The 21667-nt window shown below is 38.0% G+C and overlaps 5 protein-coding genes across 8 annotated transcripts; 2 read left to right on the top strand and 3 right to left on the bottom strand.

Annotated features, from left to right (window-relative positions):
• Window positions 1–967: 967 nt before the first annotated feature.
• Window positions 968–2744, bottom strand: LOC126799623 (uncharacterized). Its single transcript, XM_050526860.1, has 6 exons — window positions 2462–2744; window positions 2190–2355; window positions 2000–2102; window positions 1780–1908; window positions 1476–1691; window positions 968–1387 (listed from the first exon to the last, which is right to left on the bottom strand). Exons 1-6 carry the CDS (start codon window positions 2649–2651, stop codon window positions 1109–1111), a joined length of 1083 nt encoding a protein of 360 aa, XP_050382817.1. The 5' UTR covers window positions 2652–2744; the 3' UTR covers window positions 968–1108.
• Window positions 2745–6670: 3926 nt separating this feature from the next.
• Window positions 6671–8404, top strand: LOC126797988 (uncharacterized). Its single transcript, XM_050524791.1, has 4 exons — window positions 6671–6800; window positions 6880–6959; window positions 7083–8121; window positions 8218–8404. Exons 1-4 carry the CDS (start codon window positions 6708–6710, stop codon window positions 8296–8298), a joined length of 1293 nt encoding a protein of 430 aa, XP_050380748.1. The 5' UTR covers window positions 6671–6707; the 3' UTR covers window positions 8299–8404.
• Window positions 8405–8499: 95 nt separating this feature from the next.
• LOC126797990 (peroxisome biogenesis protein 12) lies at window positions 8500–12214 on the bottom strand. The gene is made up of 10 exons (XM_050524795.1): window positions 12066–12214; window positions 11874–11979; window positions 11569–11717; window positions 10845–11094; window positions 10587–10696; window positions 10329–10403; window positions 9985–10071; window positions 9434–9520; window positions 8975–9112; window positions 8500–8818 (listed from the first exon to the last, which is right to left on the bottom strand). Exons 1-10 carry the CDS (start codon window positions 12171–12173, stop codon window positions 8747–8749), a joined length of 1182 nt encoding a protein of 393 aa, XP_050380752.1. The 5' UTR covers window positions 12174–12214; the 3' UTR covers window positions 8500–8746.
• Window positions 10337–21426, top strand: LOC126797992 (peroxygenase-like). Of its 2 annotated transcripts, XM_050524797.1 has the most exons (7): window positions 10337–10360; window positions 19881–19968; window positions 20209–20358; window positions 20680–20765; window positions 20889–20983; window positions 21070–21195; window positions 21273–21426. In XM_050524797.1, the coding sequence occupies exons 1-7, from the start codon at window positions 10337–10339 to the stop codon at window positions 21424–21426; spliced, it is 723 nt and encodes a 240-aa protein (XP_050380754.1). The 2 variants fall into 2 exon arrangements, with proteins under 2 accessions (XP_050380754.1, XP_050380753.1); XM_050524796.1 differs by lacking the exon at window positions 10337–10360 and having other exon boundaries at window positions 19830–19968.
• LOC126797989 (protein PHR1-LIKE 1) lies at window positions 14532–18975 on the bottom strand. 3 transcript variants are annotated; one of them, XM_050524792.1, is made up of 8 exons: window positions 18889–18975; window positions 16976–17730; window positions 16584–16782; window positions 16384–16460; window positions 16242–16281; window positions 15926–15983; window positions 15493–15565; window positions 14532–15196 (listed from the first exon to the last, which is right to left on the bottom strand). In XM_050524792.1, exons 2-8 carry the CDS (start codon window positions 17540–17542, stop codon window positions 14921–14923), a joined length of 1290 nt encoding a protein of 429 aa, XP_050380749.1. In that variant the 5' UTR covers window positions 17543–17730; window positions 18889–18975; the 3' UTR covers window positions 14532–14920. The 3 variants fall into 3 exon arrangements, with proteins under 3 accessions (XP_050380749.1, XP_050380751.1, XP_050380750.1); XM_050524794.1 differs by having other exon boundaries at window positions 16584–16776; XM_050524793.1 differs by lacking the exon at window positions 18889–18975 and adding an exon at window positions 17844–17924.
• Window positions 21427–21667: the final 241 nt, after the last annotated feature.

Below are 21667 nucleotides of genomic sequence, written 5' to 3'. Positions count from 1 at the left end.
AGACGGTTACGTATACACAGCGGACAATGAATTGTTTACTGTAATTGATTTCCATCCAGAATTTGAGGATATATTGTACTCAACAATCATCGACGTTGTAGTGATGTGCAGTGTTCGTAGGAAGACTTTAGACCTTGCTGCCGCGATTCCATCCGGAGAGAAGATTCGGGCCTTCCTCCATGTGAAGCCACAGTGGCCAACACCAGTTCCTAAACTGCATCACTAGTTGGAGTTCGTTGTACACAGCAGCTTAAGTGGTCTCCTGTGGAAGCTGTGAATCATCTTGGAAGTTAAGCAATGGAAGAGGTACATATACTGGTTACTAAATAGACACAGCTGAGATTGCCAAAATGTTGGAGAGTTCCTCTATTCAATCCATTTATCGTTGGATATTAGCTGCATTCTTATATCAGATTACTAACTTATACTCAAGAGCAACTCAACGTTATGCTTCCTAGCTTTAACAGGAATTATTTTATGAAAAATGTTCCTGAACAGCCTAGTTCCTTAGGGATTTGTTTATATCATTATACGTGTACTTCCCAAGATCTTCAATTGCATATATTTGCTCCACACTAACATTCCAAGTAACCTACATCATCAGTTGATGCATTGTATCAGAAATTATACCGAGAAAATGTGAATTACTTAACATTACACGAGCTCAAGTTAGTCAATAGTGTCCATTGTAGCGTGACCACTAGTTCGTGTTCCTAATCTGAAACATCCTTATCAGATTTGCCAAGCCTATAGCGACTAAACTGAAACCACAGGGGACACTAAAAATTGGACAATAAACTAACCAAATAAAGCAATATTAACTTCCTATCTTAACCAATTAACATAGATGGAGGCCTTAACCAATCTAATCTCTTGAGCTAGGTCTCACATATTAAACAGAACTGATTTTTAGTGATATGAAACCACCCATTTAAGATATACAGAAGAGATAAAAGGTGTTACATAACATCATTAACATGTACAGGACGGAAACTACTATCCTTCATTCATGTGTACAGAACAACAAAATTGTTGGTCTAATCACTAACTCGCTATTTACATATTCATGCGACCCTATTATTTTCCAGCTTAGATGAATCAGAAATTCCTACCAGAATCGGTCCTTGTTGACACTCAAGTATCCAGCCATAACTTTCCCTCCAGTGTTCCTCATGCCATCTATGAGAAAACACCAAGTAGAACCCAGTGCTCCAATGAAAAAGTCAGACTCGGTTGCCATCAAGAAATTGGCAAGCGGGTAGTTCGTGCTGGTTTCTCTACCAAGACTTGTTTCATATGCAGCCATTGTCATGTTTCCAACCTGACGTATCACATTTGTGTAGTAGAAGTTCCAATGAGGGTACCCTTTAGATTTATCGATCACTTCCTGGTTAAATTTTTCGCACAAGGCATGAGTTCTATAGCTATATGGACATTACTGTTAATGGAAAATTTGGCATGCAAGAAAAATGGACCTGCATTTCAGTTGATAGCCAAACACTACTAAGCTGCGGAAATCTCTTCCTAATGCGGTCAGCAAGACTCATGTAATCTTCAAATTCAACAACCTTCATTTCACATGCTTTGTCTCCCATTCTTACATGCATGCTCAGTAGTGGCCTAGGCATCCATGGCTTGTGATTAGACCAAACGAACTCTTCAATATCAGACCTTTCATTCAATGTAACATCCTGCGACAGAAGAATCAGAATGAATAGGAAAGATTTTAGAATCATGATATTAATTTGGGCAGACCTTAAAACTATAAAACTAACGAACCTTAGACCATTCCCCCTCAAAATTTCTGACTACCATGTTGGCAGCTTGCTTTCCAAATGCCGCATGGCGAGCAACATTGAGTAAGTCACATGTGTACTTGGTTTGAAATCGCATCAAGTATCGTACTGCCTGACATTGTGAAACAATTCACAAGTCATTATGGAAAATTCAAGGATATATTTCCACATTTTAACAAAAACACACCACCTGCTTTGAATACCTGTGCTCGCCACCACCTTCTATCCATTTTGCGATGATAAGCAATCAAAGTTCCGTTTATATCTGTTGTTGGTTGCATTAAACTCCAAGGTTCACCCCATATTCTGCATCAAGTATTTAGCAAAACTGAAATACCTCAAATAAGGATAAGTGGGCTGAAAATGAAATTCTGAGTTGGAAAATAATGATACCTAGGTGTTCGTCCAGCCCATATTTGTTTTGAAGTATAATTTTCTTTCGCCTTGATGTTGCCATTTCTCCTGGCATCTTCACTTTCCATAAGCTCCAATGCATGATTTCGACATTCTAGGGAGGTTTCTGGGACAAAGTAGCAGGACCAACTGGAGCGGGCTGAACCTACGAGTATAAGGAACTTATCAGTTGTCACCAATACCTTAATACTTTGTGTAATACTATTCCATTAGAACAAATGAGATGAGAAGCTTTCACGGGTATGTTATACCTTTGCAACCATCATGGTCAGCTCGATTATAGTAGTTGGTAACAAGGACCCTTTTTTCCTTCATTGCAATAGCAAGAAGTCCACACATTCCAGCAATCTGGGCTCCAATACCAAATCCAGGTAATCTCTCCCAGTCGGCTACAAGAAACTTTACACTAGGATCTCTGCAGTTCAAAGGGTGTTGATGCATCCATATGTCCCGTTGCACTTTTCGTGTGGAGGGGTAATTTTCTTCGTCAGACCCTGAAATCTACAGAAACTTTCATAGTATAAATAAGATTCCAGAACAATATCATCATAGCTCACTTAGACTAGGTCATGAAATTGAGGACTCAGAATCTTAATTCATTCATTGCATCATGTTACATCCAGCATATAGAATAGAATAAAATGTGTATATATTGGTGAAAAGAAAACTGAGTCATGTATATGCATGTATAATTAATACAGTTGTTCCATGCTTTTCTACTTTCAATTGCTTTTCTACTTTCAATTCCTAACTTATAACTTCCTCATGCTTTTCTGCTTGTGAAAATCTTGCACAAAAGTAGAAAAGCAATTGAAAGTAGGGGTGACACTTCCGAACCGAAAAATAAAAAACCGAGCCGAAGTCGAAAAAACTGAAATTTAGAAAATCAAACTGAACCGAATTAATTTGGTTTGGTCACATAAGAAACTGAACTGAACCGAAAAACCGAACTATTCATAAAACGATGTCGTTTTACGTTTATCTTACTGAATATTTGATTGATGTGATTTTAAGTTTTATATAGTATATAATTATATGTTTATCTTTTTATAGTGTTATATATGTATATATAATCATCTATGTATATATATGTAGCCCATATATATATATATATATATATATATATGTTTCAAATAAGTTTGCTAAAACCAGGCGCGGATCCAGTGTATAGCATGGGGGGACTCAAGTCCCTCCCAAATTCTTAGAGCAAAAAAAAAAAAGTAGTACTAATATATACCTATAATCTCAAGACTCAACTCAAGCTCACCCGAAAACAAAGCTTAGCCCAAAATTTGGTCAAATTGTCAAAATACTTATTAGCCTTTTCTTTCCTAACCATTAAAAAAGAGAGAGAAAAAAAAAGAGGAGGTATGTTCAACACTCCTTGAGTCCATGCGTGCTTCTCCAATCTCCACTCATTCTCTTTTTTATTCTTAGCTCCCAGAATTGGAAATCAAGTCCCTATGAGCTCTTCATCATCTCTGCTATCCTACTCAAACTTAATGGAAGTATTGCAATTCAATCAATTGAATCAATACAGATTTTACTCATTTATGACTAAATTTTGGGAGAAATCTTGTAATCTGCAATTGGGAAAATCTAATCAAGATAGAATGATATGTAGATATCATTGAATCATTCAATTACGGATGTGGATCCAGTAGTTAGTCCATTACAAGTTTACAACCATGTAGTCTGTTGAGTGTTGTTGAGGACTTACTATTGCTCTGCTGATGTTTTGTCTTGTTTTGACTATTCCAGTGTCTACGACAACCACTGAAAAGACATTTTTAATGATGATTTTCTTGACTATTGCATGGTCCTTCACATTGAGAAGAAGTATGCTGATTCTATTGACAATGCGGTGGTGATTGAGGATTTTGAAAATTTATCACATCGTATAGTTAAATTTAGTTAGTTTATACTTGTGTATTATATATGAGGAGTAAGACTCATTATTGTTTGAGATTTTTCATTATAATATTCTTATTTATTTAATTAACAAACTCAAGTCCCCCATACTCGAGTTCCTGGATCCGCCACTGGCTAAAACAAACATATATATATATATATATATATAAGCGGATGTGTAATTACTAAATCCGCCTCAATATAATATAAGAATATATGTTTTTTAAATAAATATATATATAAAAGAATATATATATATATATATATGCATATATATAAATATACATATATAAATATATTTATATACATAGTTATATACATATATGCATCTATAAAATTTCAAGATGTGTAAATAAAGGATTGAGAGTGATATGTTGCCTACAAAATTAAATTTAAGCCCTCATTTTTTTCCGGTCGTATTGTAGTTATATATTCATATTTACATTTTTTTCAAATAAGTAAAAAAAGGGGAAAAAACCTCAAATATTCAATATGCCAATTTTAGTTTGATTCAGTTTTTTTTTTTTCAGAATTAAAAAAAAACCGAACCGAACTAATTTGTTCAGTTTTCAGTTTTACATGTTAAAAAACTGTGAATCGAACCGAAGATCAAATTTAGTTCAGTTCCCGGTTCAAGTCCAAAGCCGAATCGAATGGACTGAAGTCCACCCATATTTGGAAGATTCTAACTATTCCTAATTATCACCAAAAAGCTTGAGCATTTTCAGGTTGTAAACAATTCCTACAAAGAAGAGAGAAGTTTATATGAAGAGGGATCCATGAAGAGGTTGGCTAAAAACAATTATGGTCATCTTAATCCCGTAAAAGTTTTTGACAAATTTCTTATTAGAGTTAATATCTCAAAATATCATAGAAAAAAGAACCATGGATGTGCATTCAACATCAAATATCGTTATATTGAACATAGTTTATGGACTATAAGTGTGTGCGAGGGTAAAACTTATGAATGAGGAAATGATCTCAAAATTCGTGAATCAAAGTAGCATGCAAAATGAATGAGCATATTTGACGAGATTGGTTTTGAGTTCGAACCTTCACTTACATCAAACTTGAGTAGCATTCAAATATGGATGGCTATTGTACATGGGTGGATTGCTTCAAACACATTACACTTGAAATCAATACATCTTTTCCTTACAAGACCAGCTTTCACCCCTTTCCAAAAATACAATTCAGACCAGCTTCAATTTCACACTCTCTATCTTCATTTTATATCACAGCACTTATGGATGCTTCTTGTGTCCCCATCTTTGCAGTACTGATCATAACCCTGAAAGAACATAACTTCAAGACCGATTAATATATTAAAAGATGAGGCATGGTTGCTTCATTCGTTCATATATTCATTGGAGAGTAGAATATGAGTCTATTGGGAACGGTTGAGCATACGTGACCTGCTTCAAATTGGCAATATTGTACCCGTAGGCATGTTAAGTCTTATGACCCTGCAGCCTGCAACTGCCATAACCATAGAATTGAAAGTCACAGACTCATAAGCTTGCAAGTAAATGCAGCAGTTGCCACAAGGGTGATTACCTACCCAGGCAGAGGACCAGAATAGATCTGCTCCTTGTTTGAGTTCCTTCCTACTTGTTCCACTATAGAAGAAAGTAGAGGTCCTCCAAGGTCTATAGAGTATGGGTCTACTACAGGAAACAAGATTCAAGACTACGAGATCATCCCCTTGGTTTCATTTTTATCTATTTTCAGAAGTTACCAAGTATTTTAATCAGTTGGGAAGTACCAAAGCTACTCTGCAGAATTTTGGGGACCTCAAGATGGCAGACTGGGTAGGAATCATGAGAGCACCAATGAAAACCTGCTGTAGTAGTGCACAAGAAGTATAGCATTGAAGATTGTATTTATCTCAGGTCCAACATTACATCCGATTGCATGGACCTGTACGAGAGGTAGCGTTGAACAAAGAGAGAGATTTAATATATGGGAAAGTAATGCAGCACCATATCTAGAAGAAGCTGGAAATTAATTTGTACAAGAAAGGGAGAGTTCCATAAAGAGTATGCTACAATAGAATGGTAAAAGGTTTTGAGGCAATGTAACATGTTGATCGGATTTTGTAATGATATTTTCTCTTAACTAATGAAATTGTATTGAGAGCTACTAGAGCACATAATTGAATTGGGACCATATGAGACACATTGTAGTAGTGTCCCAAATCCATGAGTTTGTTCATTCACGATGTTTTAAATCACAATTCGGTTCATTCGACTTATATCATAGTTCTGGATGAATGAAATTTAAACTCGACTATTCAATCACTAGTATAAATCGTAAAAATTAAGTTAAAGAATTGTAAAAATTGACTAGTAGATTTCCATTTGCAGTGTAACAATAAATCCATGGTCAGCACTCATTAGTGCACATGCCCAAACAGCTAGAACTGACTCTTCCCTTAAATAAAAGCCACGCACAACCTCAACGGTCATATTTTTCAAGCTTCAAATCCCTTTTCTTTCTTCCTTCGTCTAAAAAACCAGTCTCCCTCTTTTCTGAATCAAAAGGCACCATCATATTCAAATCAGCTTCCACAGAAAAGTAGCTATAATGGGTTGCTTTCCAACTTGCTTCACTTCCTCTAGTCGCAGAAAGCTTCAAAAACCAGTAGCTGTAACTCCATCTACACAACACCAATACCAAGTAAGCTCACATTTTCCCTTCCTCTGATTCATCAATATTCACTTTCACTTGGATTTAACATATCTGGGACTCGTTGCAGCTCCTTGAAACTACTGAAGAAGCTGTTCGAGTTGAACCCGCAAAGCTAGATGACATTATCAAACCCATTACAGATTTCAAGTAAGCAATGAACTGAAGTCATGGCTTTCTGTTATATACGTTAAAGTTCTACATAGTATTCTAATTATTGGGCATAATATGTGCATGTTTGTGATTATACCTGTATGTTTGTCTATATGTAAGTGCACCCAGAGAGGTCGTTGAAGAGCAAACCAAGATTGATTCTAAAAAGAAAGCGACATGTGATTTGGTGGAAGAGAGTGTTGATGAGGTGGAAACACCAAAAGAGATTGAACCAATTTTGGATTCTATTGGATCAACTGTGGTACCAGCTCCACTGAGTTATCGGTATGAGAATCGCTCAAACAGTGAGGATGGAGATGAAAGTGTGATTGATTTATCAGGGAGTGATCTGAATGGAGATGATTATGGTGAAGATGTTACTAATGAGGTTGAGTGCAGTAAGCAAACTGTAATTCAAGAACAAGAGTCTTCAGATTCTTTGTTTTCGATATCAATTGATTCGAGGAAGCAATTTTGTGATGCTGAAGAGGATGAGAAGGAGGTGAATAGTCCAATGCCAAAGCCAATTGGTAGTGTTAATAGTATTAAGAGGCAGCATTGTGATTCAGTGTTGAACCCAATTGAGAATCTTAGTCAATGGAATGAGGTAAGAGCGAAAGCGCTACCTTTAGCTTTGAATCACCAAGAGAAGGAGAACATGAAAGCGATTCCTTATGTTTCAAACCACCAAGAGAAGGAGTACATGAATGCTGAGCAACAATATTCCAACATACCCATTAGTCCAGAGCCTACAGTGAAGCTGTCAAAACACTGCAGAAGAAAACCACTCAGCTCCAATGAGCTAAGGCTTGTTGATCAAGAACTTGGGGTCGACACTAGCCTTTCGAGCTGGTTGGTTGAATGTGAAACTACGCCCAAGTCGAATGCTAGTGACAGTTCAGTGGGGAGCTTGATGTATGAGGGAGTGAGTTCATCAAAAAGTCATGGAAATAGACCAATTTTGGGAGCATGGACTAGTGAAGAGCTTAAGCAGTTGTCTGATACTTCTGCTCCTAACCAATTGCCAAGCCCGAGTTCTGATCAAATATCGATCATAGGGACTGTAGGGAGCTACTGGAGTCACACTGGCCAGGCCACGGATTCAGACTCAAGCTCTTCCGGCAGACAAAAGGAAAACACAGCAGGCATGAACAAAGAGGTATGAGTGAGTTCATCCATGTGTTTTGTTTGTTTTTCAAATGTATGCCTACTTGATACCAGTGTGTGATTTGATGGCTGTTCTTTGATTCTGCAGGATGAGAAAGTGAAATGGAAGACTACACCATCCAAGGAAAGATTGGAGAGAGTTTTAGATATGGGCATACTTGGAGTCTAGTACATCTTGTATATATGTAGTTGTGGTTCCATTTGCTTTGATTATCGAGTGTGAAGTCAGTTTGTCTAATGACTAATATGATCAATAAGAACGAGACTTGTTACTTCTCTGACTGACTATTCCGGAGCAAGTTATTAAATTGCACTAACCAAATAGATTTGATAAGTTCACAACTGTACTGCCACAAAGTAAAGCAATACAGATACCTAAAGATCTCATTCAAATTGCACCAAATAGTGCTAAAGTTTCGTAAATCTGCAAACTTACCATACATCAGAAATACATAGTACCGAAATGATGAAAAAGAGGGAATAACTATATTCTTCTTTCTATCTCCCCCATACTACATCCTAGCATCAGCTTCATGTTTGACTCCATTACCAGCCCTCTGGAAGAGGAACTATATTGTTTCTCCTTTTATATGTTACCACTTACCAATTTGGGTTTTCTACACATCATGGAAGAGCCTTCTTATCTGTTCAACGTTAGCAGGCATCAATGTGACTGGACATCGCTTATACTGGATCAAGAGCAACACAAAATATTTAGTTTCTGATATTGGTAATGATAATTTTCTAAGCCTTATGCAAGGAAAACATGAACTAAAGCAGGGAGGGTCTGCAGGAAACATAGCATAGACCAAATTTTACAGATTGACAGCTTCAGGAAAGCTCACCTGAGTAACATACTTGAAAACACAAGCATAGCAAAAGACGAACCCAGAAACTGTAATTACAGATGGATTCGCACGTTTTTGTGAGCAGAGAGGACACAGAGTTCTATCGGTAGGCAACGGAATCCCCTCTTTGGCAACCTGTTCATAATGATGAATTAGACTACGTAAAGTAGCAAGACACTGAGCGACTTGAACTCTTGAAGTGCTAACAAGCCCAAGGAAATGAATGATTGAAACTAAAAATTGTAGGTGGTGTTTCACTATATCAACACTACTGCAATTTCTATGCAGAAAAACAAGCAAGTACTCAGTGTCATATTAATCTAGGAGTGACATCATTTTGATGTCTAATTTATATCTGCGATCAGATCACTAGATGCTCAGTGCAGCTAAATATACGGAACTTGGTATGGGGGAACTTAGAGAGCAAAATCTAAGATAAATTGCAGATCACTTCACCTGGGGAGAAGGAGGTGGGGGAGGTGGGGGGTATATGGTTGGAGCTGACATTCTCTCTTCAGCAGATTGGTACCACCATTCCATCATCTGCAATTTAGATCAATTCAATATTAGTTAGCAGCGGTGGCCCACGTAAGAAAACAAAATATAAAAATGGATGATTAGCTACTTCATTCAAAGTGAATTGAAGATGAGAATGTATGTGAGAAATTTATCTATTTGTCTTAATATAAAAACATATAATTACATTGGGCTATTTAAACTTTTCATTCCGAGACGATTTGGGAAAAGACTTTCTGTTTGCAAGCTATCTACAAAACTCTGGAAATGAGAACCAGTTACACCTCTGCTATGTCCTTATAGGTGCAAGTGCAACCAGCTTATTCTTGACCAAATTTGTTCAATTGAAGGCCCCTTTTTTCCCTTTTATTGTTTCTATCAAAATACATGTGACAATTGAAGAAAGAGCAACTTGCAAGCTTAAATATTATCCTTCCTTCCTCTTTCTCCAATTAACAAAGGGCATAATATCATAAGTAAGCCATACTCACCTTAAAAAAGAACACTGCTGCAATCAAACCAGTCTGTGCATAATCCAGGACCGTGTATGTACCACTGAGCAATGCTCCCTGTACTGCCTGTGTATGAAAAATTATGTCACATAACCAGAAGAACCCAAAGACAGTTGAACTGGTGTCATTTCACATGTGATAGATCACCAATGAAATAGAATCGGAATTGTTGATCACTTGCACATCTAAGGTATGTTGTGATATAAATCAAGATGACTATGAATAAGCTAATATACTATGGACTAGCCTTTATTGCAGTTCAAAAATAAATACAATACTGTACAAGTTGGATTGAGATGTTAACCAAATAGATGAAGTTATACCTTCAACCATGGAGGACCACGTAGTCTCCCACGTTCACGGCTCCTTGTTTTCGAAATTCTAGAAGAAGTATCCATCTACCTTGACACCAAAATATTGTATTTCAACCATTGCACAAAATAAGTCATGAGCAATTCAATCTCATAAACTGTATCTAAAATCAACAGACAGAAGCATAAAACTAAGCTGTCACTGCTTGCACTAACACTATATACAAGAAGAACACCAAGGAACCAAAACAAATTGTAGCTACAATATACCAGCTCTTGCCCAGTAGCTCGACAAACTTGAATCCCAAGCGCATGTAATCCTAAAGAGTAAAATCCCGTTGCATCCAATAAGTATAACATCTGGTAAGCAAACGAAAATCCTGCATCATCAGCGCTGGGTTAGAGAAGATTTTTTCTGTTTTTACTAGCATAAATTTTGTTTCTATCCTCGTATTTTCTATAGGAAATGTTGACATAAAATAAGTGTATGTAGGAGCAAGCAAAGGTCCAGCTAAAAGATGCATATACCTTCACTACTAGCATGCACCCATGGGTAGCAAGCACCTATCAATCTCTGGATCTTCTTTGCCAAACGTATCCTAACTGATGCTTCCACATCCAAACTTCCTCTAGAAACACCAGAATCCTCGCCTCTATCAAATATGCCAACATCGTCAAATCTTTCACCACTATCCCCCCATAAAGTTGCTTGCAGTCTGGCTTCCCTTTCTCGATTATAGATTGCATGCAATTTTGACTTGAAGTAGGGCAACACAACCTGGTTCACATCATTGCAAAAATTATATCTTTTTATCCGACCAGAGAGCTATAACAGAAATCACATCAGCTCCATCTTCCAAAAGTTAATATGGGAGCAAAGTTCCAAACTTTTCAAGGTATTCTTAAAACTTCTAACCATCCCCTATGAGCTAATCAATCACATACTCTACACACAAACATATACAAAATCTACACCTGCTGATTGTATTGTTATCAAGAAACCACTAATTCATAGATCATAAACTCCTCATTAAAGGTAAATAAACTTAACATTTCCAGCCATCCCTTCAAGTAATCAACCACATACCACACTTAAAACATTTACAACATCTACACCTACTAATTGTCCTATCCTCAAGAAATTCATATATCGAATATCACCGCCCAAATGACCATTACCTACCACTAAAAAACCACTCATTCATATATCGAATATCATCAAACAACAACCAAAATAAACACACATTCTCACCAAGAACACTACAGAGAGAACCTTCTGCCTCTTCTCCAACCCAGAATGATGAAACTCATCACCCAAGTTCAACCTCGCATCGTCCTTCTGCACCTTCACCTTCACAGCCCTCCTCCTCAGCCCATACAACGACTCCGAAAACGAAGCATCTGCAATAAAAATCCAATTTTTTTCTTTCAAAAATAAAAAAAAAATCCAATCTTTCAACCGCAATTCCACACAACAACAACACTCAATCCAATCCCAAACATCTCAATTCTCCTAATCAAACCGGGAATAAAACAAACCCTCGAAAAGTGTCAAACCTGTGGTCCTCAAGCTGTGAGTCTCGAGAATGAGCATGAGGAAAGCGAAGAACTCGTCCTCATAGTCCAGAACTCTATGCAGAAACGGCCTCCGCAGAGCCAAAACCTGAGAGAAATTCAAAACGAAAACCCTAAGAAATCGACAGAGTGTGAAAATTAGAGAAGGAATAGGAGGATGAGGGAGAGAGTTACGCCGACGGAGTAGGTGAGGGCGGCGCGGAGGCTGGCGGGGAGCTGCTGGGCGGCGGCCATCTCGAAGAAGGTGGGGCGAGTGCCTTGGCCTCCCACCTGAAAAAGCATCGTGCTTTGTTTATCTCTCTCAAGCTTTTTCAAGAAGAAGAAGAAGATTGAGTGAGTCTGTTTGTTTTTGAGCATAAAAGTGAGTGACAAAGTTTTATCGGGTAAGAACAAAAACAAGTTAATCATATTCACACAAACATGAAAGTGATAACCCGGCTGTTAAGTGGAAAATAGCTTCTTTTTCTTTAAGGTTCTCGAGTTCGAGCCTTGACAATCAGTGTTGGAAGAGCTTTTCCGTCATAACACGACGGTCCGACGCGGCTCGAGCCGTATAATCATTTCTCAAAGGGCGAGGGATTTCTTAAGAAACCAAGAAAAAAAAGATGAAAGTGATACAAAATTTACTTTTTTTTTTACTTAACAAGCAATCTCTAGTACATAGCGAGGCTTGGACGGTTTTAGGTAATGATGAGCTACGATATTGATCTAATTTTCTACTAGCAATACTTAATACAGATTCGAATGCGCAACTGTAGACACAAGAATCGTGAGTGCGTCACTAGCTAAGCAAAAGACTATGAGATACCGAAATTGCTCCATCTTCCACCGATAAAGAATATGAAGTCACTTCGGATATGTTAACAAAATAGTAGCACACTCATTATATGTATATTCGTATCAAGGTTCACAAGATGATGCATAACTATATATCCTTATAATAGAAGGCTAATTCATTGTCGCAGATGCACAGAAGTATTTCTTAAATCATATCCTATGTACTAATCAGGTATAAATTTCTCAATTTCCAAACCTTCATTGTCATTGATTATAAATTTCATCTCTACAAAGCTAAACTTGTTTCGATATAGAACAACACTTTCCACATGCTTGCAGCTGGTTACGTTTTTTTTCAACGTTGCATATGGGTCAATCTTAACAACACCAGTAGTCTATTACCTCAAACCACACTGCTCGATCTTGAGCAAGTCCCTCAACAGAAATCTTCTAATTTGTACTTCCTGGAGGCCGACCCCTCTTCATGGCAACCCCTGCAGATGGCTGCGGCGAGAACTTGACTGCTCTCCCTAGCTCCATGGCATGAGAAGCTACACCATTAGATAGAGGGCTCATCATACGAGATCTCTCGTCACAAACCCTAGTCCTCTCATCCTCAAATGGCCTCGGCGAGAACTCGCCTCTACCTTGCTCGCTGGCATGAGGACGTATGCCACTATGTAGAGGGCTCATCATAGGAGCTCGCAGGGCACAAACCCTAGTCCTCTCAGCCTCAGATGGCCCGGGGGAGAACTCGCCTCTCCCTAGCTCGCTGGCATGAAGACGTACGCCACTACGTAGAGGGCTCATCATACGAGCTCTCTGGTCACAAACCCTTGTCCTCTCGGCCTCAGATGGCTTTGGGGAGAACTCGCCTCTCCCTAGCTCGCCGGCGTGGGAACCGACACCACTAGGTAGAGGGCTCATACGATCTCTCTGATCACATAGCCTAATCCTCTCATCCGCAGAAGGCTGCTGCGAGAACTCGCCTCTCCCTAGCTCGATGGCCTTGGAACCTACATCATTAGGTAAAGAGCTCATACGAGCTCTCTTGTCACAAACCCCAGTCCTCTCATCCTCAGCTTTCATTTTTCGACGCACACCACTGAGATTCGGAGATGAGGCAGAATTTGGGTTGACGTACATCGGTTTAGGCTTGATAAAAGGGTTGTCGTAAAATGGCTCATCCATTGTTAATAAATCCACCGGCTGAAGTTGCCCTTGTTTCACTGATTGAATGACACCCAAATCCCAAGGCCGTCCTTCTTCTTTCACTTTGAGGATCTCAGGACTCGATGGCGTGGTGTTCCTCTCAACTACGTGAAGGAGTGCGTTCTTGGGGAGACGATAGTTGGCCAGTTGGTCTCCATCCTTGAGTTGTTGATTCTTGTAAACAAGGGTTTCTTGCGGCAAAATGTGCCTACCATTTGGATATTCCTTCCTTAGATTTTCTTTGATATCGTCCACCGTCTCATCTTTCGAACATAGCTCCACAGAGTATGCTACAGGCACATCTTTGAACTGAATGAATATGAGTTCGATGTCCCTATCCCAATCCATTGTATGATCAGATGCAAAAGAGGAAAACAGACTCTTCAGTCTTTATTCTACTCCAATTGGGAGGGCTTATTTATATACAAGGGTTAAGTCTATAATCCAATTAGGAATAGGAATCCTAATCTGAACTAGGATTTTTAACTTTGTCCGGAAGCATGCATAATAAGTAAAACCTAATATAGAAAGGAAAATCCTGATCAATCTTGGATTATTGTTTAAACTTTAATAGGTTAAGGGCACCGGTGATGTCTTCTCGAGTATACAGCTAAGTACCCCACAAACCCTTTTATTACCACTTGAAAATCCCAGATATCCGGTATCGAATCTATAAAAATTAACGGAAAAAAAAAAACTGGAGGGCCATTTCCAGATATTATTTATACATTTGTGCAATTGTGCTCCAGGAGCCAGTAGTACATCTATACATGATAATCGGCCGATGTCAAAGTTGAGGAAAAACATCAATACAATGATTGGAGAAATATTCCATCTATCAATAAGGATTCTCACCTAGTCAGAGAATACAATCAGGAAAGTAACCTGTCTTCACTTTCAAATGAAAGCAAATATGTCAAGTTTAGATAATATGAATATGAAACTTGAACTCTTAAGAGTTTCTCGATTTGAGTCCCCTTGGTTCATCCTACCATACGTACATGCTGTCTATCAAAGCTGCGAATGCAAGGCACGACTATTCATCCAGTCCGTGCTCGTTTTGTGGGGAGGGCACCAGAATCAGCATCACCTAAGGGATCATGATTAAAATGAGTTTCAGATTCTTGTGCCTTCTGTTTTAAACTTGCATCTTGTGAACCTTCATCCATGGGAGTGCTGGTTCCTATTTGATTATGCTCATCTGAGGTAGATGATGTCGGTCTGACCCTGTTGTCTTCCATCTTCCTTTGTTGCTCAAATATCTTTTCAAGGTACTTGCCTTGTTCCTCAATTTGCAGCTGCAATTTTCTTTGACTCTACATGAAAGATTATGATATCAGAATACGTGACGGCCCCCACCCACCACACGCACTCTCCCTTTGTTCATGCGCGTCTTATTATCAGAACATGGATTCATCAATTGAGTGTTTAAGTATGTAACCCAGAAAAGCAGGTTGAACAAGAAACTAATGGTCGTATGACTGCATTTTATTTTGCCCTCAGATTAATATAATACTACGTATCCTTTAGTACTCTACCTAGTTCCCAACATGTAAACAGTTGCACATTTGTATACAGCCATAAAAACAGTCCATGGCTTCCGAATGCATACCTCAAGTTGCTCATGAAGCCGCTTCTGGAGTTCTACCTGCAACCGCAATGCTTCAGTAATCCCCATACTGCTCCTGCAAGTACACAAAAATGTATCAAGAACATTTCAAATTAATAGCTCAAAGACTAATTAGTAGACATACTGATAATATGTTACTTTAGTAGCTAATGCTACAGTCAAGTTGCATACTTGAACATTAAAGTTCTCCAATTTCAAGAAAAAATGGTAAAATTTAACCAGCAATAAACTTTAGCTTTGGCAATCTCCCACTGATTCGTGTGACATTGAAATTTGCACTGATTTATACATGAACTTCTATAACATAGACATAGACCCGGTCCCGACATCCAGAAACATAAAAGAGCAAAAAGAAAGATAGAGATAAAAGTAATATTTATGATCTTCAACTCTCTAGTTGAGAAAAAGTACATACGTTTTCAAGTCTACAGAATTCAGTTCTTCAGCAGGAGTCAGATTCTTCTCACAAATTCCTGAAAGAAAAACAAGACACTTTACTTGATCGCCTTTTGTATATATGGTAATTCTCTTTGTCAGATAATTTATCTTCACTAACTATCTATCAGATAGTGAAAATTGCAAGGCTGCTTCATTGCAAAGAGTTAAAATAACAGTCAAGATCATATATGCCAGAAGACTGAAATTATCAGCAGCCAGTCCTAATTGATCACACAAGTCAAGGCTTTTCAAGGTGCTAAGGTCATCAGAAGAGAAAAGGAGGTAGGCATTACCTTCTGATGACTCTGGTTTGTATCTGGCCGTTCTATATTTCTGAAAATTAAGAAAAGGAAAGGAGTTTCAGCAAAAGTATGAACCATATATTAACAACCATCTTGTTAGAACAGTGTCAAGAATGGACCTATTGATATGTACCTGTAAATGACTTTTTACATGATAGATTGTCAAGCCTTCGACCTTCATGACATTTAAGATACCCTTAGGAGTGGCTCCTGTTTATTAAAGTTATTAGTCAATGACAAAAGAAGTTTTGCAATTTACAGACTGACTGAAATAATCAAACTATAACAAGATATAATGATGGAAAATAGAATATTATAATTTGTACCACCCACTTTCACTACCACCAAGCTGGTCGACAGCTTCAACAAAAGCCTCATGAAGTTCTTGTGTCCAACGCATTCTAGCTTTGGTTGATGGTGCACTGGACTCCGGGTCAGGGCTAGTAACTCTCTCTCCAGATGGTACTGGTTGATGCTGTTGAATATTTGGCTGCTGCCCCAGGATATCAGAAGAATGATTCAACACCTGGCACTTCATTAAGAAGTAAATACAAACAGAATAAAGAAACCTTATGAGCCAAAAGAAAATTGTTACAAGCCCTATAATAAGGCAACAGAATTACTGACTAAAAAACAATATAATAATGCAGATTACTCTGTAGATAATCGGAAAAGCTATAAGAAAGCCAAAGGTAACAGGCACCACAAAAGTATGAAAGACTCACCTCTGGTATAGGATTCGTGACAGCAACATCATCAATCGGAAGCTCCCAATATGGATCCAGTGGACCATCACAAGATATTAATGGATACAAGTCAGACCAATCAGTTTTTTCAGCTTGATCATCAGATATTATAGCACCAATACTAGTATCTACCAGGCCATTCTGATCAGGAACATTTTCAGGAAAATGCAGAAACTCCTCAATTGAATCCGGGCACCAGGAGATATCTCTATGTTCTTGAGGGTAACTGGCCACTGGTGTAGACTGTAACTCTGAATGGGTAAGTGACAATGATTTTCCATCAGTTGGCAACTTACTGAATGGAGAATTTCGGGAATGTCTTTCATGATGGTAAACTGAAGAAATTCGATTGTCAAGGGGAAGCATGGATGATGTTGAGACTGAGTTCCTAAGGGAAGAAGGCTGTGGTAACATTGAATGCATAGGCTTTTCTCTTTGTGCGGAACCCTGAAATGAATCTGGCAATCTGGAGTAATTGATATCCAGTGGGGTAGGGGGATTTGGAAATGCTGAAGACATAGCTTTGGAAGGCCCCATATTACTCATCTATTTGGTTCTGATCCAGAAAATAAATATACAGTATGTCACTAGCGTCTGATATCGAACGTGCAAACAAGTTTCTTCTCAGCCACCTCGCACAAACTTATTCTTCATTGGTAACACACAATAAGGAGATTTGAAATCCCGTTCTGGCGACAATTCACACTAAACCACTCACAGGGCTCCTCTGCAATCTGTGAGAAGAAATGTCAAAGAATACTCGATGTTAGTAAAATTTTAGTTTTACCATTTCTATAAAGTCAACATGCCTAAACCAAGTCTCACAGTTCCATGAGCAGAGTCTTACACTTCCTATCTTCTCTTAAACAATACTTTTGAGTTTCCATCTTTTCAGCTGTGGATTTTTTTTCTGAAGGTACAGCAAAGATTTCCATCCCAAATGAATATGAATGAAAAACCAAACCTTGTACAGAGAAGAGAAGACCACACATATCCCAACAATTTACCATTTTTAGAAATTCACTCAATCCAACTTCCATATATAAAGACGAATATAGCAAGAAATCAATAAGAAGTTGATTAAACAGTCTACTTGCAGAGCATCCAGATAATTATACCAGTTATACTCTTTCTTACTTGTTAACTGCCATCATAATTTATTACTCCCGAGGATCATATGATAGCCATATTGCCATAACATGTGTGCCCCCCAAAACCAGAACAACCTAGCTACAGATTTCAGGCATTTCAAGAAATTGCATTCATCACCCAGTACTGCTTAGTCGGTAGACACACTCTCATTCAAAACTTAAAGTTCTTGAGAGAACACACCAATTCATTAATCTTAACTTGTACAAGATCACAATTCACAAGCATAACAATCTGATCACCTCAAAACTCTAAACTCTTTACTATAAGTCTATACACATAAGGTGAATCCTTTTGGGAGCTCTATAAGCATTAGACCAGTGTACACTCCAGTTGAAATTTCGTATCGAAGTAGCTGCAAAGTTCATACACGGCATTAAGCTAACTCATCAGTAAATCCAACATACCCCAGTGTAATTTGATCACTAACTATAAACAAATGAGAGTTACAAAACAAAGTCAAATTCACAAAAGGTTAAGACACTGACATCAATATGAGCTAAGAAGCTAACTGAAATCAACTTCCACATCCAAATTTTCAACCTCATTAATCATCCTTAAACAACTAAAGTCAATGAACTAAATCACATAAACCAGTACACAACCAAACTATCAAGTTCCAAGTTCATAATCACCATGCAAAACATTGAATTGGGTACAAATATTCCAGGAATCATGATTGATTTGGATACAACAAGATGTAAAAACTAACAATTAAGAAGTGGGTAGTGAGCAAATCTTACCCAAAGTGAAAAAGACTGAAACTTGAGCCCAGAAAGCTCAAGACTTTGTGGCAGCAAAAAGCTGTTGTGGGTTTAACAAGATACAACGTACGACGGCTGAACAAGAAAGAGAGAAGAACAACGTAGTCGTGTTTGTTTTGTCTCACTGGATTTCAGCAAAAATGTTCAAGAGCTGCGACCAATAGAATTTGACCTTGGATTCTGGCCGTACGTTGACGTTAATATGTGAGTAATTAACAGCTGTGATTTCTTCTCAATTTTTAATTTTCCTTTTTTGTTTGATTTATCATCTGAATTAAGTCAATTTTGACTTCTTAAAGTTCTGTGCAGACTATGCTCCTCTTTTGCTTATTCCCATTAAAAATCAGCATTTTCTGTATTTTTTGGGTGAATATTCTCTCCAAAAGAAGTTTCCATTCTCTCTTCCATTGATATTTTAAAGACGAGAGAAATTGTTACTCATATACATAACCAAAGACATGGATTTTTTATTCAGGAATCAAGCTACAATCGTTAAGATTATATATCTGCGTTGAAAGCGCAAGTTTAACGTAAACTTGGGGGTACGTAAGTATGTGCATTCGACCCTCCAAAGTTGATCTGTGGTCATTGTTTGGGAGCTTTGGAGCTATAAACTAAGGTTACAATTAGCTTATTAGCATGTACGGACAAGAATAGTGTATATATATGACAGAACCCAATTTGGAATAGTCAGTTTGTTACTTGTTAATCATATTGTGCTATTACAAGAATACAAAAGTGGGTTTAATTACGTGTAATTGTCTAGTTTAAGATCCAAACTGTAAGTAGCTATAAACAATGCGAGTCAGATGGAGTTTGTTGTGCTTAAATCTAATTAATAGTGATAGTCAGTATACTAAGCAAAGTTGATTAGCAGCACTAAATCCAGCAAAATCAGAGAGAGAGAGAGAGAAAGAGAGATGGCGACCGTCGAGAAGACGCAACAGCCACAACCGGAGGCGGTATCAAAGGAAGCCATGGCCACGGTGGCCGAGTACGCACCGATCACAGGGGAGAGGAAGGTCCGCAGTGACTTGGAGACCAAGCTTCCGAAGCCTTGTAATCTTCACTCTTACGTGCATATTATTTCATAGCAGAGTTCTATTCAGTTCATCAATGCATTAATACGTTAATGTAGATCATATATAACTATAGACGAACTCGCTCTTTCATTATGTGAGCTAGTGAGACATCTTTGATCTCTCACTACATATGAAACTAATCAACGTACCTTAAATGCGTTATTCATCTCTATAAATGGATTTATTTGATTTGGGTTGTTTGCTTCAATGATTTAAGACATGCCTCGAGCTATGGTTGCACCTGATATGGAGAATATCAATGGGACATTTTCTCATAAACATCAGAATATGTCTGTGCTTCAACAGCATGTAGCTTTTTTCGACCAAGACAATGATGGTATCATCTTCCCTTCCGAGACATTCAGAGGTACATATACTGATACATGTTCGTGTACTTGTGTTGGCTCATGAGTCATGATCATCAGCATACTATTTGACTCACCAAATGAAAAGTTTCGTTTACAGAAAATGAAAATTTTTACTTTCAAGATCAAGGCATGTGCAACTTCGGTTGAGTAAAATTCTACTTCTAACTTCTGTTTTGGGCAAATTTGGTAAATATCCATGATTAGTGGTTTTATGATTGAGCTAACTTTGTCATGTTTGGCCATCATACATTTTAAGTAGTTGATTTTGTAAGGTCACAGTTTTGTAGATCTAATTGTTGGATGATATATTCTTAATGCAGGGTTTCGTGTACTCGGGTTTAATCCGGTTGCTTCTTTTATTTTCATGATTCTTGTTCATGCGGCAATGAGTTATGCTACTCTTCCTGTAAGTTGTAATCAAATTTGATGTTTTTCACGCATCAATTCCTACCTTTGGTGTATTCATATGCCAAAATAACTAGAGCTAGAATTCTTATCTTATATGTCGATCGGTCTTCTCTAATTGCAGACATGGATTCCTTCACCCTATTTCGCCATTCACATTCGAAACATACATAAGGCAAAGCATGGAAGTGATTCCGGGATTTATGATACAGAGGGAAGGTGAGAAACCAATTTGTTGAAGTTTCCGGTTGAGTTACTCTTGACCAAAGCTGAACTGTTTTCCGGCCTTGATCACTATGATGTAGGTATATCCCTGCACACCTTGAGAACCTGTTCAGCAAGTATGCGCGAACAGTCCCTGATAAGCTTAGCTTTAAGGAACTATGGCACATGACTCAAGCTAATCGTGACGCCTTTGATTTCTTTGGCTGGTCTCTCTCCTTCTTCCTCTTGAACACACAATGCATACTTATTCAAACGCCGCAGCTAATCTCTCACTCTATTGCAGGGTTGCAGCCAAATTGGAATGGGGAGTTCTATATGTTTTGGCAAAAGATGAACACGGTTACTTGGCAAAGGAAGCTGTGAGGCGCTGTTTCGATGGAAGCTTGTTCGAATACTGTGCTAAGCTTCAAAAGGGTGCTTCGGGTAAGATGAAATGAGGCCCTCGTTCGTCATCACGGTTAGGGCTTCTGTTTGTATGATCAGTTCATTTCAGCTTGTTAGACTGATAAGAGTGACAGTAGAAAAGGCTTTAATAATCTGACTTCAGGAGTTGGATGAATTACTCCTAAACTTTTCTGTTAACGATGCTATATCAGTATATCCTATATGATGAGGCTTCAAATTTCCAGTAAAACTTTGCTACCCTTAAGACAAACCCATAGCCTTCTTTGTTTGTTC

This window comes from Argentina anserina, chromosome 6 (genome assembly GCF_933775445.1).
Source record: "Argentina anserina chromosome 6, drPotAnse1.1, whole genome shotgun sequence".
Taxonomy (NCBI): domain Eukaryota; kingdom Viridiplantae; phylum Streptophyta; class Magnoliopsida; order Rosales; family Rosaceae; genus Argentina; species Argentina anserina.
This window is presented reverse-complemented; position numbering and strand designations above follow the sequence as displayed.